Source organism: Lissotriton vulgaris, chromosome 10 (assembly GCF_964263255.1).
Source record: "Lissotriton vulgaris chromosome 10, aLisVul1.2, whole genome shotgun sequence".
NCBI lineage: Eukaryota > Metazoa > Chordata > Amphibia > Caudata > Salamandridae > Lissotriton > Lissotriton vulgaris.
In genome coordinates this window covers 1,090,454,071-1,090,471,221 of record NC_141698.1, presented here as the reverse complement: position 1 = coordinate 1,090,471,221, position 17,151 = coordinate 1,090,454,071, and the positions used below count along the sequence as shown (strand labels likewise).

Below are 17,151 nucleotides of genomic sequence, written 5' to 3'. Positions count from 1 at the left end.
AGCCGTCGCAACAGAGGAGCTGCTTTCCCCACCACTGAGCCCTACGGAGGCAGGTGCGGCCTTTTCTCGTGCTGTTTCCACGGCTGTGGGGATTTTGCACATAGGTGATCCGGCTGCTCATTTCACCGCGGATCATCTTTTGGAGATCCTTCACAGGGTTCTGGTGGGCGGGAGCTGCTGCTTCCCTTTGAAGGTTCACTCCGTTTTTTTCTGATTAGGACTTGGAGGTGCCCAGCCACAGGGGAATCCGGTGCCTCAACACCATCTGTACTGGCACCTTCTAGGACCACGCGACCCGGTGTGTCTGTCCCTCCACCCCTCTGCCAGTGGGCCCCTTGTGCGAACTGCTTTTCCCTCCATGCCATCACTGTTGTCTCCTCCTTCACAGGAGGCCTGTTGGCTGGACTCCTGGGGGCGAAATATGTTTGCTTCTACCAGTGCGGCCTTGCGGGCCCTTAACATCTTATGTGTGCAGGCTAGGGCCACCTCTTGCTTGTGGGACTCGGCGAAGTCCCTTGGATCTGCAGCTTCCCAGGAGGGTGCTGGTGTGGACTTGAGTCACCATGCGTTAGATGGCCGCGAGCTGGCGGCGTTTATTATGCGCTCCGCTTTGGACATCTCTGAGGTGCTTGGTCGGGCCATGGCCTCCTCGGTTGCCCTTCGCCGCCATGCTTGGCTTCGGGACAGTGTGTTCCTGGAAAATGTTCGGGAGCGGCTGGTGGATCTTCCATTCAATGGCACTCTCTTGTTCCACACCCCGGCGGACTCAGCCATCGGAGATTCTTGGCGGGGCTTCGGCCTCCTCCTCCTTCTCCTCCCCCTCCCCCTCAGTGACCTGTGAGTTGATACGGTTCTTGAGAGCTGTTCTTTTGTTGGGGCGGGTCGCTTGTTTGATCTGTGTGTTTTTGCTTGGGTTATCTGTACCAGGTTGGCCCTGAGATTAGGCCTTCTGTCTTTCTTTTTCTTTTGCTGCTTGTAAGCCCTCTGTGAGGTTTTTTGCTGTGGTTCTTTCAGTTGTCCTCTGCTGCGGAAGTTTCTTCCTAAGAGGGTTCCCATATATTGGGATTAACATACCCTAGGTGGGGTAGTAGTAGCTGTTATATAGCCTGTTCTGTGTCTGGCAGTTGTGGTCGCTTCGGGCCTCTGCTCTTCCTGGCGTTTACGTACGTACGTTGCAGGTGCAATTCCCTTCTGGATGGTTGGAGTGCCTTTGGCGGCGCCCCGGGGTCGCTGTGCTCTTGGCCTGGTCTGCCCTGCTGTCTGCGGCCGGACGTCATGGCTCTGGTTCCACGTCCTTTTGTGTTGTGTGCATAGATCCCTTTCTGAAGTGTGCCCAGGGTTTCTTCGCCTTCTGGCTCTCTGTATTGGGGGATGAGATGGATTTCTGTTCCATCCCTTCTTTAGGCGCATCCTGCCGGTCTTCCTGGGTGTTCCCGGGCTGCTCTTTCTGTTTCCGCCTGACTTATTGCTGTAGGCGCTGTTCTGCCTGACCTATTGACGTCTAGTTGTGGTGGGATCAGCTACCCTCTTCACGGGGTGTGTTCCTGCTGAGGGTGGTCTTGCCTTCTTTCAACCTCGTCTCCTTGGCGTCTCTGGGTTGATCTTCTTCTTCTTCCTGGCCCTGGCTAGAGGTTTTTGTTTCCTGATGAAGGTGCGCAGTGCTTCGGCCTCCTCTTTCCTTGCCCCTGGTTCCTCTGCAGAGTGTGAACGGGCTTCCTCTTCCTTTCTGGGATTGGTGGTGTTCTGACTGTAGGGGTTCCCCTTGCCTGGAGGGACAGGGCTCTTCGTCCTGTCTGCCGGACTTGTCCCCTAGGAGGGGACCCTCTGTTATGTCCAGGCTGGTGGGGATCCTCTTGCAGACCCTCCTTCCCCGTAGGTATGGCTAGACCAGGGTATCTATTCTACGGTAAGGAATCTGCAGCTAGCAGTCTCTATCAGATGTACGAGTTACTTACCTTCGGTAACGATGTATCTGGTAGAGACGATTCTAGCCGCAGATTCCTTCACGACCCACCCTTCCTCCCCGTTCTGCGAGGGTCCTTAGCTTGCTCTTCCGCACTCGCCTACCTCTGAGTTGCCTTATCTTCTGCTAGTGCTTCTTTCAGTCCTCCTTAGCAGGATGTTTGTTTGGTGGGTTTGCACCCACTCCTCCTTTCTGGTGTTTGGCCGGTGGGTTCATGGGTTCTCCTGCGTCCCTACACTCTGGTGTTTCAAGTGTAGGGCCTTCTTATATTTTTCCTCTGTCCTTGTTTGTAGAGTTTCTGACTCATGTGCAGTCCTCTGAGTGGGAGCCTCCTGGCTGGGTCTCAGCCTTGGCTCTTTTTCGGGGACGCGACTCTCCTTGGCTGGGTTGTCTTGGGGTGAACTGTTACTCTTTTGTCCTTCACTATTGATGGACTGTGGTTGCAGACTTCTTTCGTCTGCTACACAGTTTTTCATATGTTATTTTTCTGTCTCCAGGGAGAATGTTGTATCGTTTGCAGGGTTGCTTTGCAGTGGCTGCGCTCTGCTCTTTCCTTCTATGACTTTCGGTGCCACAGTGCCTGGCACTTTCCAGGATTCCTCTCCGGAATCCTGTTTGAGTGGGGTGTAGCAAATCATAGGTCTCCAAATAAGATGCTAGCTGTTTAGTCACCCATTTTTCGGTAAGCTTACTGATGCCAGGAAGAAGGGAAATGGGGCGGTAGTTGGAAAAATCGTCAGGATCGAGATTTGGTTTTTTCAACAGGGCCCTTACCATGGCTAACTTCCAGTCTTGTGGTACTATACCTGATTCCAGCGAGGTGTTAACTAAGTTGATAATGTGCTTGCTGACATGGGGTAGAGCCAGTTTTAGTATGGTCATAGGGGCAGGGTCAAGCGGGGAACCGCTTTTTATGGAGTTGAAAAGAGGGGGTAAAAGTTCTGCACTGAGCGGAGAGAAAAATGAGAGGTGAGGTGAAATAAAATCAGTGTCACCTACCAGAGAAGGGATTGATTCAGCCACAGAAAGGGGAGGAAGAGAGAGAAGGATATTTTGAATTTTCGTGGCAAAAAAGTTTGCTAGTTTATTACAGCGAGCACCAGATTCCTCAAGAGATAGTTCTGATGATGGCGGGTCCGGGGCTTTTACCAGAGTTTTAACTATCTTGTACATCTCTCTAGGGGCATTAGCAGATTTCTCAATTTTTTCTGCATAAAAGGTAGATTTGGCTAGGTTGAGGGCAGATTTATATTTCTTTATGGTAGATCTGTATTTGTTTTTCTTCTCCTCGTCAAAATATTTTCGCCACTGCCTTTCCTCCCGTTTACATTCCTGTTTAAGGGACCTTAGGTCTGAGTTGAACCAGGGCTGTTCATTAGGACCTTTTTTATTAGTGATACTTTTTTTGGGAGCACACTATCCAGTGATTGTTCAATCCATCGATTGAAGTCTGTATTCGCCCTATCGAAGTTCTGATTGGCCAGAGGTTCGTTCTGTTTCAATGATTCTATCCAATCAATTGATTCTAGTTTCGTCCAGCGCCTACCTAAGGTTTTATGAGAAGGTTTAGTGGAGCTAGATCTATTTATCTTTCATGAAAAAGGTTTTACCATATGGTCTTACCAGGGAATTGGGTATGGTTCAGTTGAGGACAGTTCTGCAACGTTGGGGAATATGGGGTCTAAAAGATTCCCTTTGGAATGAGTAGGATGCAGAACTATCAAATTTAGTTCACAAGCAGCTAGATCTTTAGTTAATTCCATTGCAATGGTATCCAAAGGATTATTAAAATGGAGGTTCAGGTCTCCTAACACTATAAAGTTAGAGACCTCTCCTACCTCCATGCAGGCGGCTGCCGTAGTGGAGGTCGAGTCGTCCCTGGCGGCGTCACAGGGGTCCCCGGGTCCCTCTCGTCCCTCCGTGCAGGCGGCTGCCTTGGCGGGGATCGAGTTAGCCTTGGCGCCGTCCTGAGGGTAGGTAGGCCCCTCTCGTCCACTCATGGGTCGAGGTTGGCGAGGGGCTCTCTCCCAGTCCCCGGGTGCCCCTCATTCTTCAACGCAGGCGGCTGCCTCGTTGGAGGTTGTGCTGGCGCGGTTACGGCGCAGTCTCGTAACCATCTCGGCTCCGGCCCCGCTCCGGTCCCCGGCGCTGTGTGATGTGACGGAGGCCTGTCTGGTGTCTCCGGTGGCACTGGGCAATGACAACGTCCTGCCCCAGGTTGCGGATTCTCCTCCATTCGTTTCTGTTTATCTGTTTTTTCGCACACTGTTCCCATATTCTCACAGTTTTTGTTGTGATGGCTCCACGTTATGGCGCGGAAAAGTTCTCCGAAGAAAACTGATGTCGGCGTGCCGGGGTGGGGCTTATGTGACCTTGCTGACGTCATGCCTGTGGACGACGTCAGGGCGGAGTCGGGCGTTACCGCCCCCCAGCACGCAGGAATGCTGGGGGAAAAAAAAGGTTTTCCAGATCCAGTCTTGCGCCTGGGGATAATTCTACGTTAAGGAATCTGCGGGTAGAATCGTCTCTACCAGATACATCGTTACCGAAGGTAAGTAACTCGTACATTAAGGTAAATACATTGCCTGGAACCCTGAGAATTATCTTAAAAGCTACTTGCCCAGTGCGGAAGAGTGTGAGCCGAGATTACCTGCTGAGTGCTTGTGGCAGGTACATACACAAGCGTTCCCCCCCATTGGAAAGTTGATTGAAGAGTGCTTCGCCAACATTAAATCTATTATATATTGACATGCTTGAATCATTCCACGTCGTCAAACTGGGAATTCCCAGCACATTTAAATGGCAGTGTAAAATAAATATGACATACATTGTAAAATGGTCATAGGCCTAAAACAACATTGTGTATTTAGTAGCACATCCACCTCATTTGAAAGAACCCACACCTCAGCCAGTGAGCTCTTTTGCTCTCCTAAAAAGCCACAATAGCTCAAATTCCCACCACACATCATCTGTGAGGGAGTCCCCTGTAAGAGCTCTGCTCTAACCTTAAACTGTTTACTTTCTTGATCTGCGCTGGATTTGAACCAGCCCTATCTTCTGCGCAGAAGTATTGTGAGCTGTTTTAATGGAAATTGTGTAAATTTGTGGGCCAGGGAGACCTTTGTGCTTGACAGCCTACTGTGACTGTAACCAGGGCTTACAGAGACACATTTCTTTTCAAAGCTTGTTCATCCTGTGGTCTTAAAAAGATATACATTGAAGATCTCATTTACAGTGTATTTATTTCCTTCAACCAAAACATGAGGCAACTAAATGTGACATTTGTTGACGTTTTTCATCTAAAACTCTTAAGGACCGAGCTGGGAGATTGATTTGTATCCGGTGACAAAAGAGAATATTCCACTTTATAAAAAAGATGCCCCCTCTTCAGGGGAAAGATTCCATGAACCATGCTCCCCAAAGCTCTTCACGAAGGCAGTGCTAAAAAGTAGACTTAACCTGTTTCCTTGCAGCCACCCCTTCCGTCACTAAACAAGGAAAACATGTGTGAGAAGTTGGCCTGGTATATGATGTCCACTATTCTAGTGGGCACCTTGTATTAGTCCACCTTATAGACCAGCTATCCTAGTGGTAGCATGGACAAAGCAGTCTTAGGGTAAAACTTCAGAGAGCATGTGAAGCCAGCTGTTTTACCAATTATAATCCCTTGAATATCAGATGAAAGGACACCACACAAGGTATATATCAAAAATATATGTATTTATTACTAACACAACCCCTCTGCACTCTTTATGAGGTCAGAGTTTGAGATACGTTGCAAGTTACTCATTAAGCATACTATAAGTTGCACAAATACAATTCTACCCTAGGAGCCTCACAAACCATATACTAAGTAAGTGGTATAAGAACCACTTCAGGAATAGTGAATAGGCCTAGGGCCTAGAGAATCGCTGGGGCTACACTGGACAACCAAAGGTTAGGAAGTAGGAGTCCCACAGGATGCGTGTGCAGTGTCTAAACACACACTTGAATTAGAATGGGAACGTAGAAGTTAGAAAGTAGTAGATTTCGGACACTTCCAGATGGACTACGGTAGAACCCTGTTAAACTAGGACACTTGGATAGTTAATACCCACGGGAGCACTGTAGTACTCGAGTTACCTCACCCAGGGAAGCCAGGTGCATAGGTGTCTTTTCGTGTTGGGTTTCGTCGCTATTTCCTATGGAGAGCTGCAAGAAAGTACTGCAGGCGACTAAGAAAAGTGGCCGGGTGGATCCAAGGGTGGATCGGAGTCATGAAGAACCTGAAAGCAGAGGGGACAGAGTCTGAGTCACTAGCCAGTGACCAGGAAGGAACCAGGCTATGTCGAGATGCAACCAGGTGAAGAGGTGAAGCTTTTCTCTGCAGCCACGTGGACCTGGAGGCGTCGACGACGACCAGGTGCTGGATACGAGCCGTCCCACGAAGGATCTAGGTGACTGCGGTGTTGGTATCCGGATTGGCCCTAACAAGCCTTGGTAACCGCAACCCACGGAAGGAGTGAAAATGGGCTTCTGTTCAGACCAGCAAGGTCTGGGGCCCTTCTCCTTCACAGGAAAGCTGGAGCAAGACTGGAGCAACCAGGCAAGCGTTGTAGATTTGAAGATTCGTTTTCGTAGGGCTCACTAGCCAACGAGCTAGCAACCGGGAAGACGCGTCGAGCTGAAATGCAGGAGTGGGCCCTACGCGGCACTCGTGGATTGTGGAGGGCTGAGCTTCGGTGCAAATGCTGCTCGGGTCTGGGGCTTCTCAGACCCCAATGCCCAACTTCGAGGGTACCTCTGAAGCTGCACGGTTAGCAAAAAGCAGGTAGTCCAGGATGTCCGCCACGGGTCTCAGCTTTGCTGTGGATGTGAATCGGAGTCGGAGAAGTCCAGTTCCTGAGTCGCTGAGTCTTCGGGTTTCGGCAGGAGCGTCGACAAAGCAAACCGGCGAGTTACTGGTGGTGCATGTTTGCACAGGGTGGTCACTCCTTGACCACAAGGGAGATGTCTTCAGTCTTCCAGTCGATATCGAACGTCGAAGGTCCAAGAGTTCATTTCAGAGTTTCTTTCCAGGATAATCTAATGCCTCTAGACACAGCTCCTATCTTTATACTAAACTAAGGGGCTGGATTACCTGCTAGGTCCCTCCTATGGGTGGAACCTGAGGAGGGGGTGGTTACACCCCTTTCTCTTTGTCCAGTTTCGCGCCAGAGCTGGGGCTGGAGTGCCCCAGCAACTGGTCTGAACCGGGCTATGCATGGAGCACCTTGTTTGCCCCAGGCAGTGTCTGGAAAAGCATCTTTCCATTGAACCCACCCTGCCCCAATCCACTACAGGTTGTCTGGGGAGCTGTTGCACCTCACTCGACAGGCCTCCCTTGCCAGAGTTTCGTCCAGCTGCAGGAGGTCAGACGTGTGTCTGTGGCAGCAACATCCATTTTGTGATGCTGAGGCTCTGTTTAACTTTAACCGGGTAAAGCAGTAACTACATGTCTTCTCCCTCTAGAAGGGTGGAATGCAACCCCCGTTGGACTGGCGGGGGATGGGGGGGTAGTATTCTAAAGTGTTTGACACCTTACACGACATGTTTTGATAAAGCCAAACCAAAGTTAGCATTAACCCCGAGGATTATAATGCACTTAAGAGTTTATGGTATGGCTATATCATAGAACAGCTATAAGGGCATGGTTCCGAAAGCTGCAGACGGGCTCAGCTCATGGTAGAACACCATCTCACATAAAACCAAGCACTCTGCCTTCAGGATTGTCAAGACCTGCCATAGAAGTGACTTATAGGTACATATGTGTCTATATATAAGGGTAGATATAGGAATACTATATTTAAGCAAGGGGTGATTACACCACCTTGCCCAGGCTGAGTGATCAGCCTGTGGTGTCAGTTTGGATGGCCAGCCAGGGGTGGCATAATTCATGCTGCAGCCCTGGTAGGCCTTGGATGCACCTATGCCCTGGGTACATATGGTACACTATAAAGGGGCTCACAAAGTTGACCCAATTCCCAATTAGGTATGTACCTAAAGTACATGGTATCAATTTAGGGAAAGAACAGCTGGGCTGTGGGTCTGATTAGCAGGCCCACAGCCACACTAAAGTCGAAAAACCAGAGTATCACAGCAAAAAGTGGGGGTGACCATAGGAAGCAGACCCTACTCTCCTACAACATGCATTTAAGGGATCATCAGATTCCATAGAAATTCAACCTCTGGAAAAAAAAATCAGCAAAATGATCTGTCAACCTCATCGACAACATTGCTGTCGACGTCTACAACACTGTAGACAAAGAGACCTTCACTGTCGATGACACAACACTGTGCTATTCTGTTGACGATAGCAGTGCCATCGACGACCATTCAGTTGGCGTCGACATAATCAAATGCAGTTTTCACTCTTCTTCTTTCAACGTTATCACTAATTAAAATTTTGCAATTTGATCAGGAAGATTAGGCAAGTGAGTATGGTTCGCAAACTTCATATATCACAATTGAATATTAAATATGTTCTAGATAGGACATGGAGGAAAATTACTTTAATTCAGCTTATGATTATTAAAAGGATAGTACTCCTCAAGCTTGAAGGTCTTGCATTCGGCCTTGGCATAGACACATAAAAGAACGGTAGAAAGAGAGTGTGCTAAGACCGCTTAGAACAAATGTTGAGCACTATTACTTCCATTTCACAGCGGTAGTATTTGATTGCATCAGAAAGGTGTACACTGATGTGTTTAATAGAATGGTGATGTTTTTGTATATGTTTGCAGCTTCCCATGTCTCTCACTTGGAGAACGTGTCGGAGGAGGAGATGAACCGACTCTTGGGCATCGTGCTGGACGTGGAGTACCTCTTCACCTGCGTGCACAAGGAGGAAGATGCAGACACCAAGCAGGTCTATTTCTACCTCTTCAAGGTAGGTCCAGGAGATGTTGGGAGTGTAAGAATTTTGGATCATGCCTAGAGAGCATATACATTTGTTTATTTATTAAGGTTTGTACATAACGCAGTTCTTACCGCCAATTGGGTGTCAGTGCGCTTTATAACTGTGATATATATGAATCTCAAAGGAGGCCATTACATGCACAGGTGTGAATAGACCATTCCAACAACACAGTAGTCTACTTATAATCGGACCGCTAGTAGAGTGAATGAAGAAACAAAAATGCATGTTTCTTGTGCTTACTCTGCCTTGCACTCTTTCTTCCTCCTACATGGCTACTTACAGGTTCTCAGTGCACACATCATCCCACTATTCCACTTATTGAGCATCACATACCTGCTGCAAATTGTTCATCCAATGCAGAGATTGTATTGTATTGATAGATAGACCTTTCGGCGGCGTTTGACACGGTCGATCATGCTATCCTGGTCGACCGTGTCAGAAACGCCGGCATCCAGGGTATTGCGTTGGACTGGGTGCGATCTTTCTTGCAGGGCCGCTCGCAGGCAGTCCATCTGTCTACTTTCACTGCTCCCTTTCTCTCTCTCACATGTGGTGTCCCCCAAGGTTCTGCTCTCTCTCCCCTTCTTTTTAATTTATACATGCAACCACTTATGGTCTCCCTTCGTCACTCCCCTGCAACTATTTTCAATTATGCTGATGACCTCCAGTTGGTCTTTCCCTTGGACACTTTACCCTCTTCCCGTCACAAGTTTCAAACCACCATGTTGCTGATCTCAGATTGGATGGCTCACAGCCAGCTCAAGCTGAACCCATCAAAAACGGAACTCGTCCTGCTGGGTGGCCCTTCTAATCCCTGGAACGACACCTATTGGCCTCCTTCCCTTGGCATCCCTCCCAGCCCGGTCAAGACCGTGAAAAGCCTTGGAGTGGTTATCTCTGAGGATTTATCCATGAAACCCCAGATCTCGGCTGTGACATCATCCTGTTTTTTTCAACTGCGCAGGATCCGTAAGATCTGTCGTTTTCTCACCAGAGAGGCACTCATTCTAGTCTTACTGGCTCTGGTTATCTCCAGGATTGATTTTGCTAATCTCCTGTACGTGGGGATTCCTGCTTATCAGCTTCACAAACTTCAGCTGATCCAGAATCAGGCGGCCCGCTTGGTGTATCACCAACCTAAACACCAGCATGTTTCTCCTCTTCTGAGGAATCTTCACTGGCTCCCAGTGGCCCAACGGTGCTCCTTTAAACTTGGTTGCACCGTCTTTAAATCTCTCCACGATCGCGCCCCTGAATTTGTGTCTTCTAAACTGAAGAGATATCTCCCCACCCGTAATTTAAGATCATCTGCTGATAATCTTCTCTGCATTCCTTTCTCCCGCCGGAAGCGGCATGGCGGCTTGCGCCTTTCTTCTCTCGGCCCCATCTTTTGGAATTCCCTTCCTTCTTCCTTTCGTCATTGCCCTACTTACGAGTCATTTAGGAGAACCTTAAAAACTTTTCTCTTCAAAGCTGGAACAGTGTGATCTCCTGGCCCTGGTTTGTTATGTCTGTCACGAGCGCCAAGAAACCGTTTCGGTGTACGTGCGCGTTATAAGTTATTTAACATAACATAACATAACATAGCGCTTATTACCCCTGATGAGGCGTTGGAAGTGCTTTTTCGGCGAGCACCACACTACTTCTGTACCCATAAATGATTACTAGTGAATTAGTATAGTGAAAACATGAAAGTAATTTGAGTGGTGGATATGTTAGTCAGTTATTTGGATTGAGAAGGATAGTGGAGGGATAGAGAAGGGAAAAGGGTTTGCATTTATATAGTGCTTGCTACCCACTATGAGGTGTTGAAGTGATTTTTCGGCGAGTAGCATGCAACTCTGGAACCCACATAGTGTTAATGGTGAATTAGTAGAGTGAAATATTAAAGTAATTTGAGTGGTGGATATGTTAGGCAATTTAGAAGGATAGCAAAAGGTTAGAAGAGGTAAAAAGGTTTGCATTTATATAGCGCTTTCTACCCCTGTTAAGGTCATGCCTGCTTCACGTTCATCTATCACTTGTCCAACACATACACCTCTCCCCCATCATATTCTCTGCACATCATTCCTCCAAAGCACACGTTACCTCTCCATCACACTCCTTGCACATAACCACGCCGCCACTCCTCTAAAGAAAACATGACACCACCTCCTTACGCATAACCACGCCGCCACTCCTCTAAAGTAAACATGACACCACCTCCTTACGCATAACCACGCCGCCACTCCTCTAAAGTAAACACCACCCCACCTCCTCTTCGAACATCACTCGTCCAATATGGAAATCCTGCCTTCACCACATTCACCGCACGTCACTCAACACACCTCCAGCTCATTAGGCGGTAAGAAGGCATGTGCTTCTGAATAGGTTCTGGGACTGCTATCCTATCATATGAATCCTGCAGTCTCGAAACCAATCACATGGGACGGTGATGGGGTGTCTTGTACATAGACAGGTCACCATCCTTTGAGACGGTGGAAGAAGTGCGGTGTCCAGGCACACCTTATTGATTCAATCCTAAATTATAGTGTGGTGAGCTTAGGTTACTTCCTTGTTTTCCACATGGAAGGAGTTGAAAATACATTACACGAAACCAAAATGCAATCCTCAACCCTAAGAAGGTCAAAGTTTTTTTTAATCATTCAAAAAGGTAGCACAAAAAAACATTATAGCGCACAAGTCTTAAAGAATCTTCTACTCATGTTTTTTGTGTATGCATAGGGTTGCAAGACCTTTGGCAGAACCCTGTGTGCTCACTGTTGTTACAGTGTAGTATTATGACTGCCAACCAAGCAATGTCTCCTATTCAAGTTCTGCTAATTTGTCAATTTTTCTGTAACAGGTCGAGTTTTCTAGTTCTTTTTTTAACACTTATAATGCAGTACCTTTGTAGAACATATATAATGTTGTTTGGTCACCCCAAAGTTTTGAGCTAATAACACATTTACTAAGCATTAAACAAACCATTCTGTTTTTTATAGTTTAGGTATTGCCTAAGTACGTGGTGTAGGATGAGAAAGTAGGCGGGGAGATCTAGTTCTTGTGACTTTATATTAATTTGGCATAGTATAAATCTACTATTAATAGATACCTCTCTGGTATTACAACAATCCCCCCGGCCTCCCCCACCCCCACTGTTTCTGATAATTGTGCTTCAAGATTCCTGGATCAGTTATCTCCAGAACTGCAACATGCTTTCGGCAAGTCTCTCATAACCATATTATGCATCCTAGTGACTGTTCTAACCTTCCAGCTGGAGCTAGACTTAACAGTCTCCAGTCAGCCGGTTCTTGGGGATATGAGCGAAAAACCACCTTTACTGATTCCTTTAGCCTATGATCTAAGAAAACCTCTCGGTGTGGAGTCTCCCTTTTGCGGATAGTCATCTAGTGACGGGAATTCTGCCCCAGTGTACAGATCGCCCAATTTGAGAAGTTGTTTGTCTTGCAGAGTCTGTATCATTAGAGGTTCACTTGGGGTGGGCTATTTGGTATTTTGTATTAATTTTGTATGTGGAGAGCATAGTGTATTTGATTCAGATATCCGAGCCAGTTGTGCCCAGTTCTATACTGTCCAATTTGGGAAACATCCTTTACGACGCAACTTTTACCACGCAGTGCCTTTACAACGCAGGTTTTGCAATGCAAGTCATTACAACGAATTGCGCTGGGGGGGGGGGCTTTAGGATACTTAATAGTTTAATTTACTATCCAACACCTACCCTACTATCCACGGGGACTGGAGTTGGAATAATAAATTAAACTATTCACTATCCAGCAACCCCCCAACGCAAGTCGTTGTAACGACTTGCGTTGAAAAACCTGCGTTGTAAAGGCATGGGTGGTAACAACGTACATCCGTACAATTTACATCATGGATTTCGGGTTGTGGCCGAGTCGGGGTCTTCAGTTTACATTTGTGAGCCTACGACATGTCACTAAGCCCAATTCTAGATCCAGATGAGATACCTGTCTGCTGGTAGGAGACCAGTGTGTGGCAAGTTGTGCTTGTGAAAAATAAGAATAAGCTCCAAATGTGGTGTGGAAAATCCTCCCTGTTCATATGACCGCTGCAATTTTTGGCAGCTTATTCATGGCTGTTTGCCAGCCCATGTTAATTTGATTGACAATGACTGTAGTGGGTCAAAAAAACCCTGTGTTAACGGTGCTGGAATATTTTGAAAAACATAAAGTAATTGTGATAGGATTACCACTTGGATTTGGGCAATACAACCCACAAATCTTCTTTGGGCTTTTATAGCAGGATAAAAGCACCTCCACTAGTGACAAAAGACAAGGGCTTCAGAGTAGAGATGAGAGGCCCTGTCGGACTTTAGGGCTGCAATGCAAAATCCACTTTTGCACTTTAACCATAAGCATTGTGGGCTACAAACTATTTGTTTTTTTATCAATATTTTTCTGTCCAGCAGGCTTTTCTGTAAATGCTATTTTAAGGTCTTGTTTTACAGCTGCATGCCTTCATTACCTATTGCCAATACACATGGAGTAAAGTTTGTTTCCAACCAAAAAGGTATAGCACTCTGTCCTGATCCTATTGGCCATTTGGAGTAATATTCCACCATCCTAGTCATGCTTCCACTGGGGCTATTTTAGATCAGAAAAGCACACCCAATCTTTACTCTTTTTTTCTCTTCTTTTTTTGCAGTCTTTATCTCCTGTACTTGTTCCATACAGTAAGCAATGCATTTTTACTAAACTCCCCCCCCCTCGCCCCCCCCCCCGCACCATCCCATCCCCACACAACACTGGCAAAGCCATGAGAGCAGACTTTAATGCGATAAACAGCTTTGGTACATACAACACACTACAGCTATTATGGATGCGTGTTTTTACATGCCAAATCACATTAAAGCCAGACCTATTGGGTTTGCTAAATCTTTTTAAGTCTGGCATTAGACAAGACCTATTGATTTTACTAATATTATATGTATAATATACTTACTTAAAGGGGCTTTCAGCCACCTCTCTTCTTCCATTGGTCTGTTTTACTGTCATTCACATTTTACTTCTGCCCACATACAGCAAGGGGCTGCGGGTCAGTTTACTTTAACCACTGACTACCTTTACTTTGAGTGACTGCATTTTGCTGTCTTACAATGGGCACGTCTGCAGAAAAGGTAGTTCCCTTCACTGCCAATGTTTTATATAAAAATGACTTTAGTGTTGCTGTTGTGTTTAGAGCCTGAGGTGATAGCATGAGGCTTTTGTTGTGAGCACAGGGCGCACTCCAGCTTTATCAGTTCCTTTCTCCTTCTAATGCTGTTGTAAATTCCTTTTGGATTGGCCTTTGTTTATCTGACCGCTGCTATTTTACTAGTATAAAAACGTCATGACCAACAGACCCTTTTAAAAGACAACAATAATGTAAACAGCTGCTCACACAAAGTCTGAATGTAAACTCATGGGTGTCCTCCAGCTTTGCAACCCTGTCTGTCTTTTTTTGTTATACGGTTCCTACAAATATAGTAGGACTGTGCACATAAAAAATAAAACTTCATAATACAGAGACTGAGACTACTTATATGATCATTAATTATTGGTCTTTTTGGCTAGCTCACAGTAACACAGCTCGACTCCTAATCAACAGAGGTAGAGATGTTTTCAGTAACCTAGAGCAGGACTCTGATTCCCAAGGAGATCTTGGAAACGGATCTAACCCTTTTGTTTGTCACTTTTGCATGACCAAAGTTTCACAAAGAAAAGATACACTAATGCATTTTCAAATGTTTATTGAAAAGCTCTAATCTTTCTACTGAACTGTGATAATGAGAAAGATGAAACACATTGTTATAAGCATTATTAGAATGGTGAAAAACCCAATTCAACCACATTAATTGTTCATAATGTAACTCCTATCTATCACTAAATTCCCTAAGTTAAAGAGAGCATAACAGCAGTACCTTTTAGAATGACCTAACCCCATACCTTAGTACTGTATGTCAGGAAGCCGGCCTCTGTGCATTAACAAATACACCAGTCTAAGTGTGCAGGCCTGCACACTTCTCTTGCACGGTTATCTTCCTTCTCAGGATGAAGGTCGGGGACAGCAGGATTGCTTCTCAGTCACAGCTCACAGCAGCCTGGTGATTCCGGTGGGAAGTGAACCTCTCTCCGACCTCTGCATGGACGCTGCTCTTATAATAAAATGGCAAGCTTAACACACTGGGCCAGTTGTGCAGATCACCATTTTATTTAGACTGCAGCAGAAGAGTTGTCTCCTTCAACGACAAAAACAAAACAATACATTGTGTTCTGAATTGTCCGACTCTGGAACTACAAGGCGACAATGTCTATCAAGAATTAATGCGTGCAATGCACATTTTCGAATTAGAGAAAACATGTGCAAATCCCTATGAAACAAAGATGCTAAATTAAAACCTGAATCTAAAATGAAGGCTATATGTAAACGTACACAACCTTTTTTCCATAACTTCTTTCCTTCCTTCTTTCTATCCTTTCTTCCTTTTTTCTCCTATCTGTTTTTTATTTCTTTCTTTTTTCCTTTCGTTTTTCTCTTTCTGTTTTTTTCTTTCTTTTTGTTTTTTCTTTTTGTTTTTTCTCTTTCTGGCTGATTTCACTATGAGTTCCATCATGCTGCCCATTCACAATGGGCACTCTCGCACGCAAATGAGTCCCCTTCAGTGACAGAGAAGCCTATGGCAATGTGTACTTTTTGGGGGCCAGAATTTTTTTTGCTTTTATCACTGTTTTTTGTATTAGATTGCCGAAGGCCCAGAAGCTTCCTGAACAATAGAGGATTGCAAAAACCATGACAAAACAAAAGGAGTATTGCCAAAAGGCTAGCAGCGAATATCAGACCGTTTCTTTGCCAATGGTTGTTTATTGTTTTCAGTTGTGTTGCACAAAAGACTGCTGTTGAAAGTGGTTGATAAAGAACTGTAAGGTAAGCTACATAGTTTGAGCGCCTCCTCCATGCTGTTGCTAGTATTTTACAAATATCAGATGGGAATCACCTGACTGCTGCTTTGCCTTTGTGCCGGATTAGGTGGTGAGCTCATTTTGCTATCACATTTGGTGCATCACTGTCCACGAGGCCTTGACGATTTAAAGTATCTCCCAGGGCCCGACCGGATCCAGAAGATTCTTTGATCAAAGGCCATGCGTGCCAGTAGTTGGCATCATGTGGCCCCACATGGAGCAGAGCCACGTATAAGCTCCACCCCTACATGCTGACGTCCGTTCCTAAAATTCTGTGCCGTTTGTCAGTCTCCCGATGAGTCTAAAACACTTGTCACAGTGTGCTAGCGAACACTGTCCCTACTGAAAATGACAGCATTCAAGCTGTGGTGAGGCTGCAAGAAGCAGATGTCAGCCATGGGCTCACACAAGTATGTATTCGATGCTTGGGCTAAGGTCATAACTCAAATGTCATGCAACAAGTGTGCCCTCATCCACCTAATATGGGTTAGGACTGGGACTCCCAACCCCACATCGCTGAACAGAAGAGGTCCCAGTCAAAGCATAGGTCCTGCTCCTGTACCAGATCGTGGGATGATCTCTGTCCAGGTCACAAGGTCATTCCTGTAAAAAGTCCACTTCCATCTTCGTTTTCTGGAAAGTCAAAGTCAAAGCACAAGCATAAGAAGACCAACCAAGACTCTACTCCCATTACACCACTCAAAATCCAGCCAGAAGACCGGACGTCCTTGGTGTGGTCTTCCCCAAACCTTTTGCCTTCACCCGTCTTGTTTTCTGAACTAGTTGTTGTTTGCCTTAGGACTCTATGCACTTTACCACTGCTGACCAGTGCGAACGCTTGTCCTACACATGGTTGGCACATTTAATTTACTTATAAGTCCCTAGTATATGGTACCACCTGTACCAAGGGCCTGTCAATTGAATGCTACTAGTCACTCGTGGGCCTGTAGCACTCACTGTGTCACCCACTAAAGTAGCCCTTTAAAACATGTCTCCATCTTGGTTCTCACCCATTGTTTCTGATTAATATGGAGCAGCTGCAGTGAGATTTGGTTTGTATGTTCTTTTGGTAGCTCCAAAGCAGACCTCAAAACGGAAAGTAACCGGTGCTCCTTTGAACCAGCTTGGTTGTTCTTACATTGTTGATTGCCAAAGGATGAACGTCTTAGCCAGATTAGGACATGCAGTTGGCACATCTCTCCCCATGAGGCAAAATGTCTTTGAACTACCTCTTCTGAACCGAAGGAGAACAGGCCCGATAGCTGCTGCTTGGCAGAGAGTATTACACT

General features: G+C 46.2%; 1 protein-coding gene across 2 annotated transcripts in view; it reads left to right on the top strand.

Moving 5' to 3' along the window:
* The window catches only part of KAT2B (lysine acetyltransferase 2B), a 303,093-nt gene that overhangs the window by 130,269 nt on the left and 155,673 nt on the right, over positions 1–17,151 (top strand). For both annotated transcript variants that reach the window (XM_086942167.1, XM_086942165.1), the window contains exon 3: positions 8,725–8,870. In XM_086942167.1, coding sequence (XP_086798293.1) covers positions 8,725–8,870 — 146 coding nt within the window. The remainder of the gene's footprint in view (positions 1–8,724; positions 8,871–17,151) is intronic.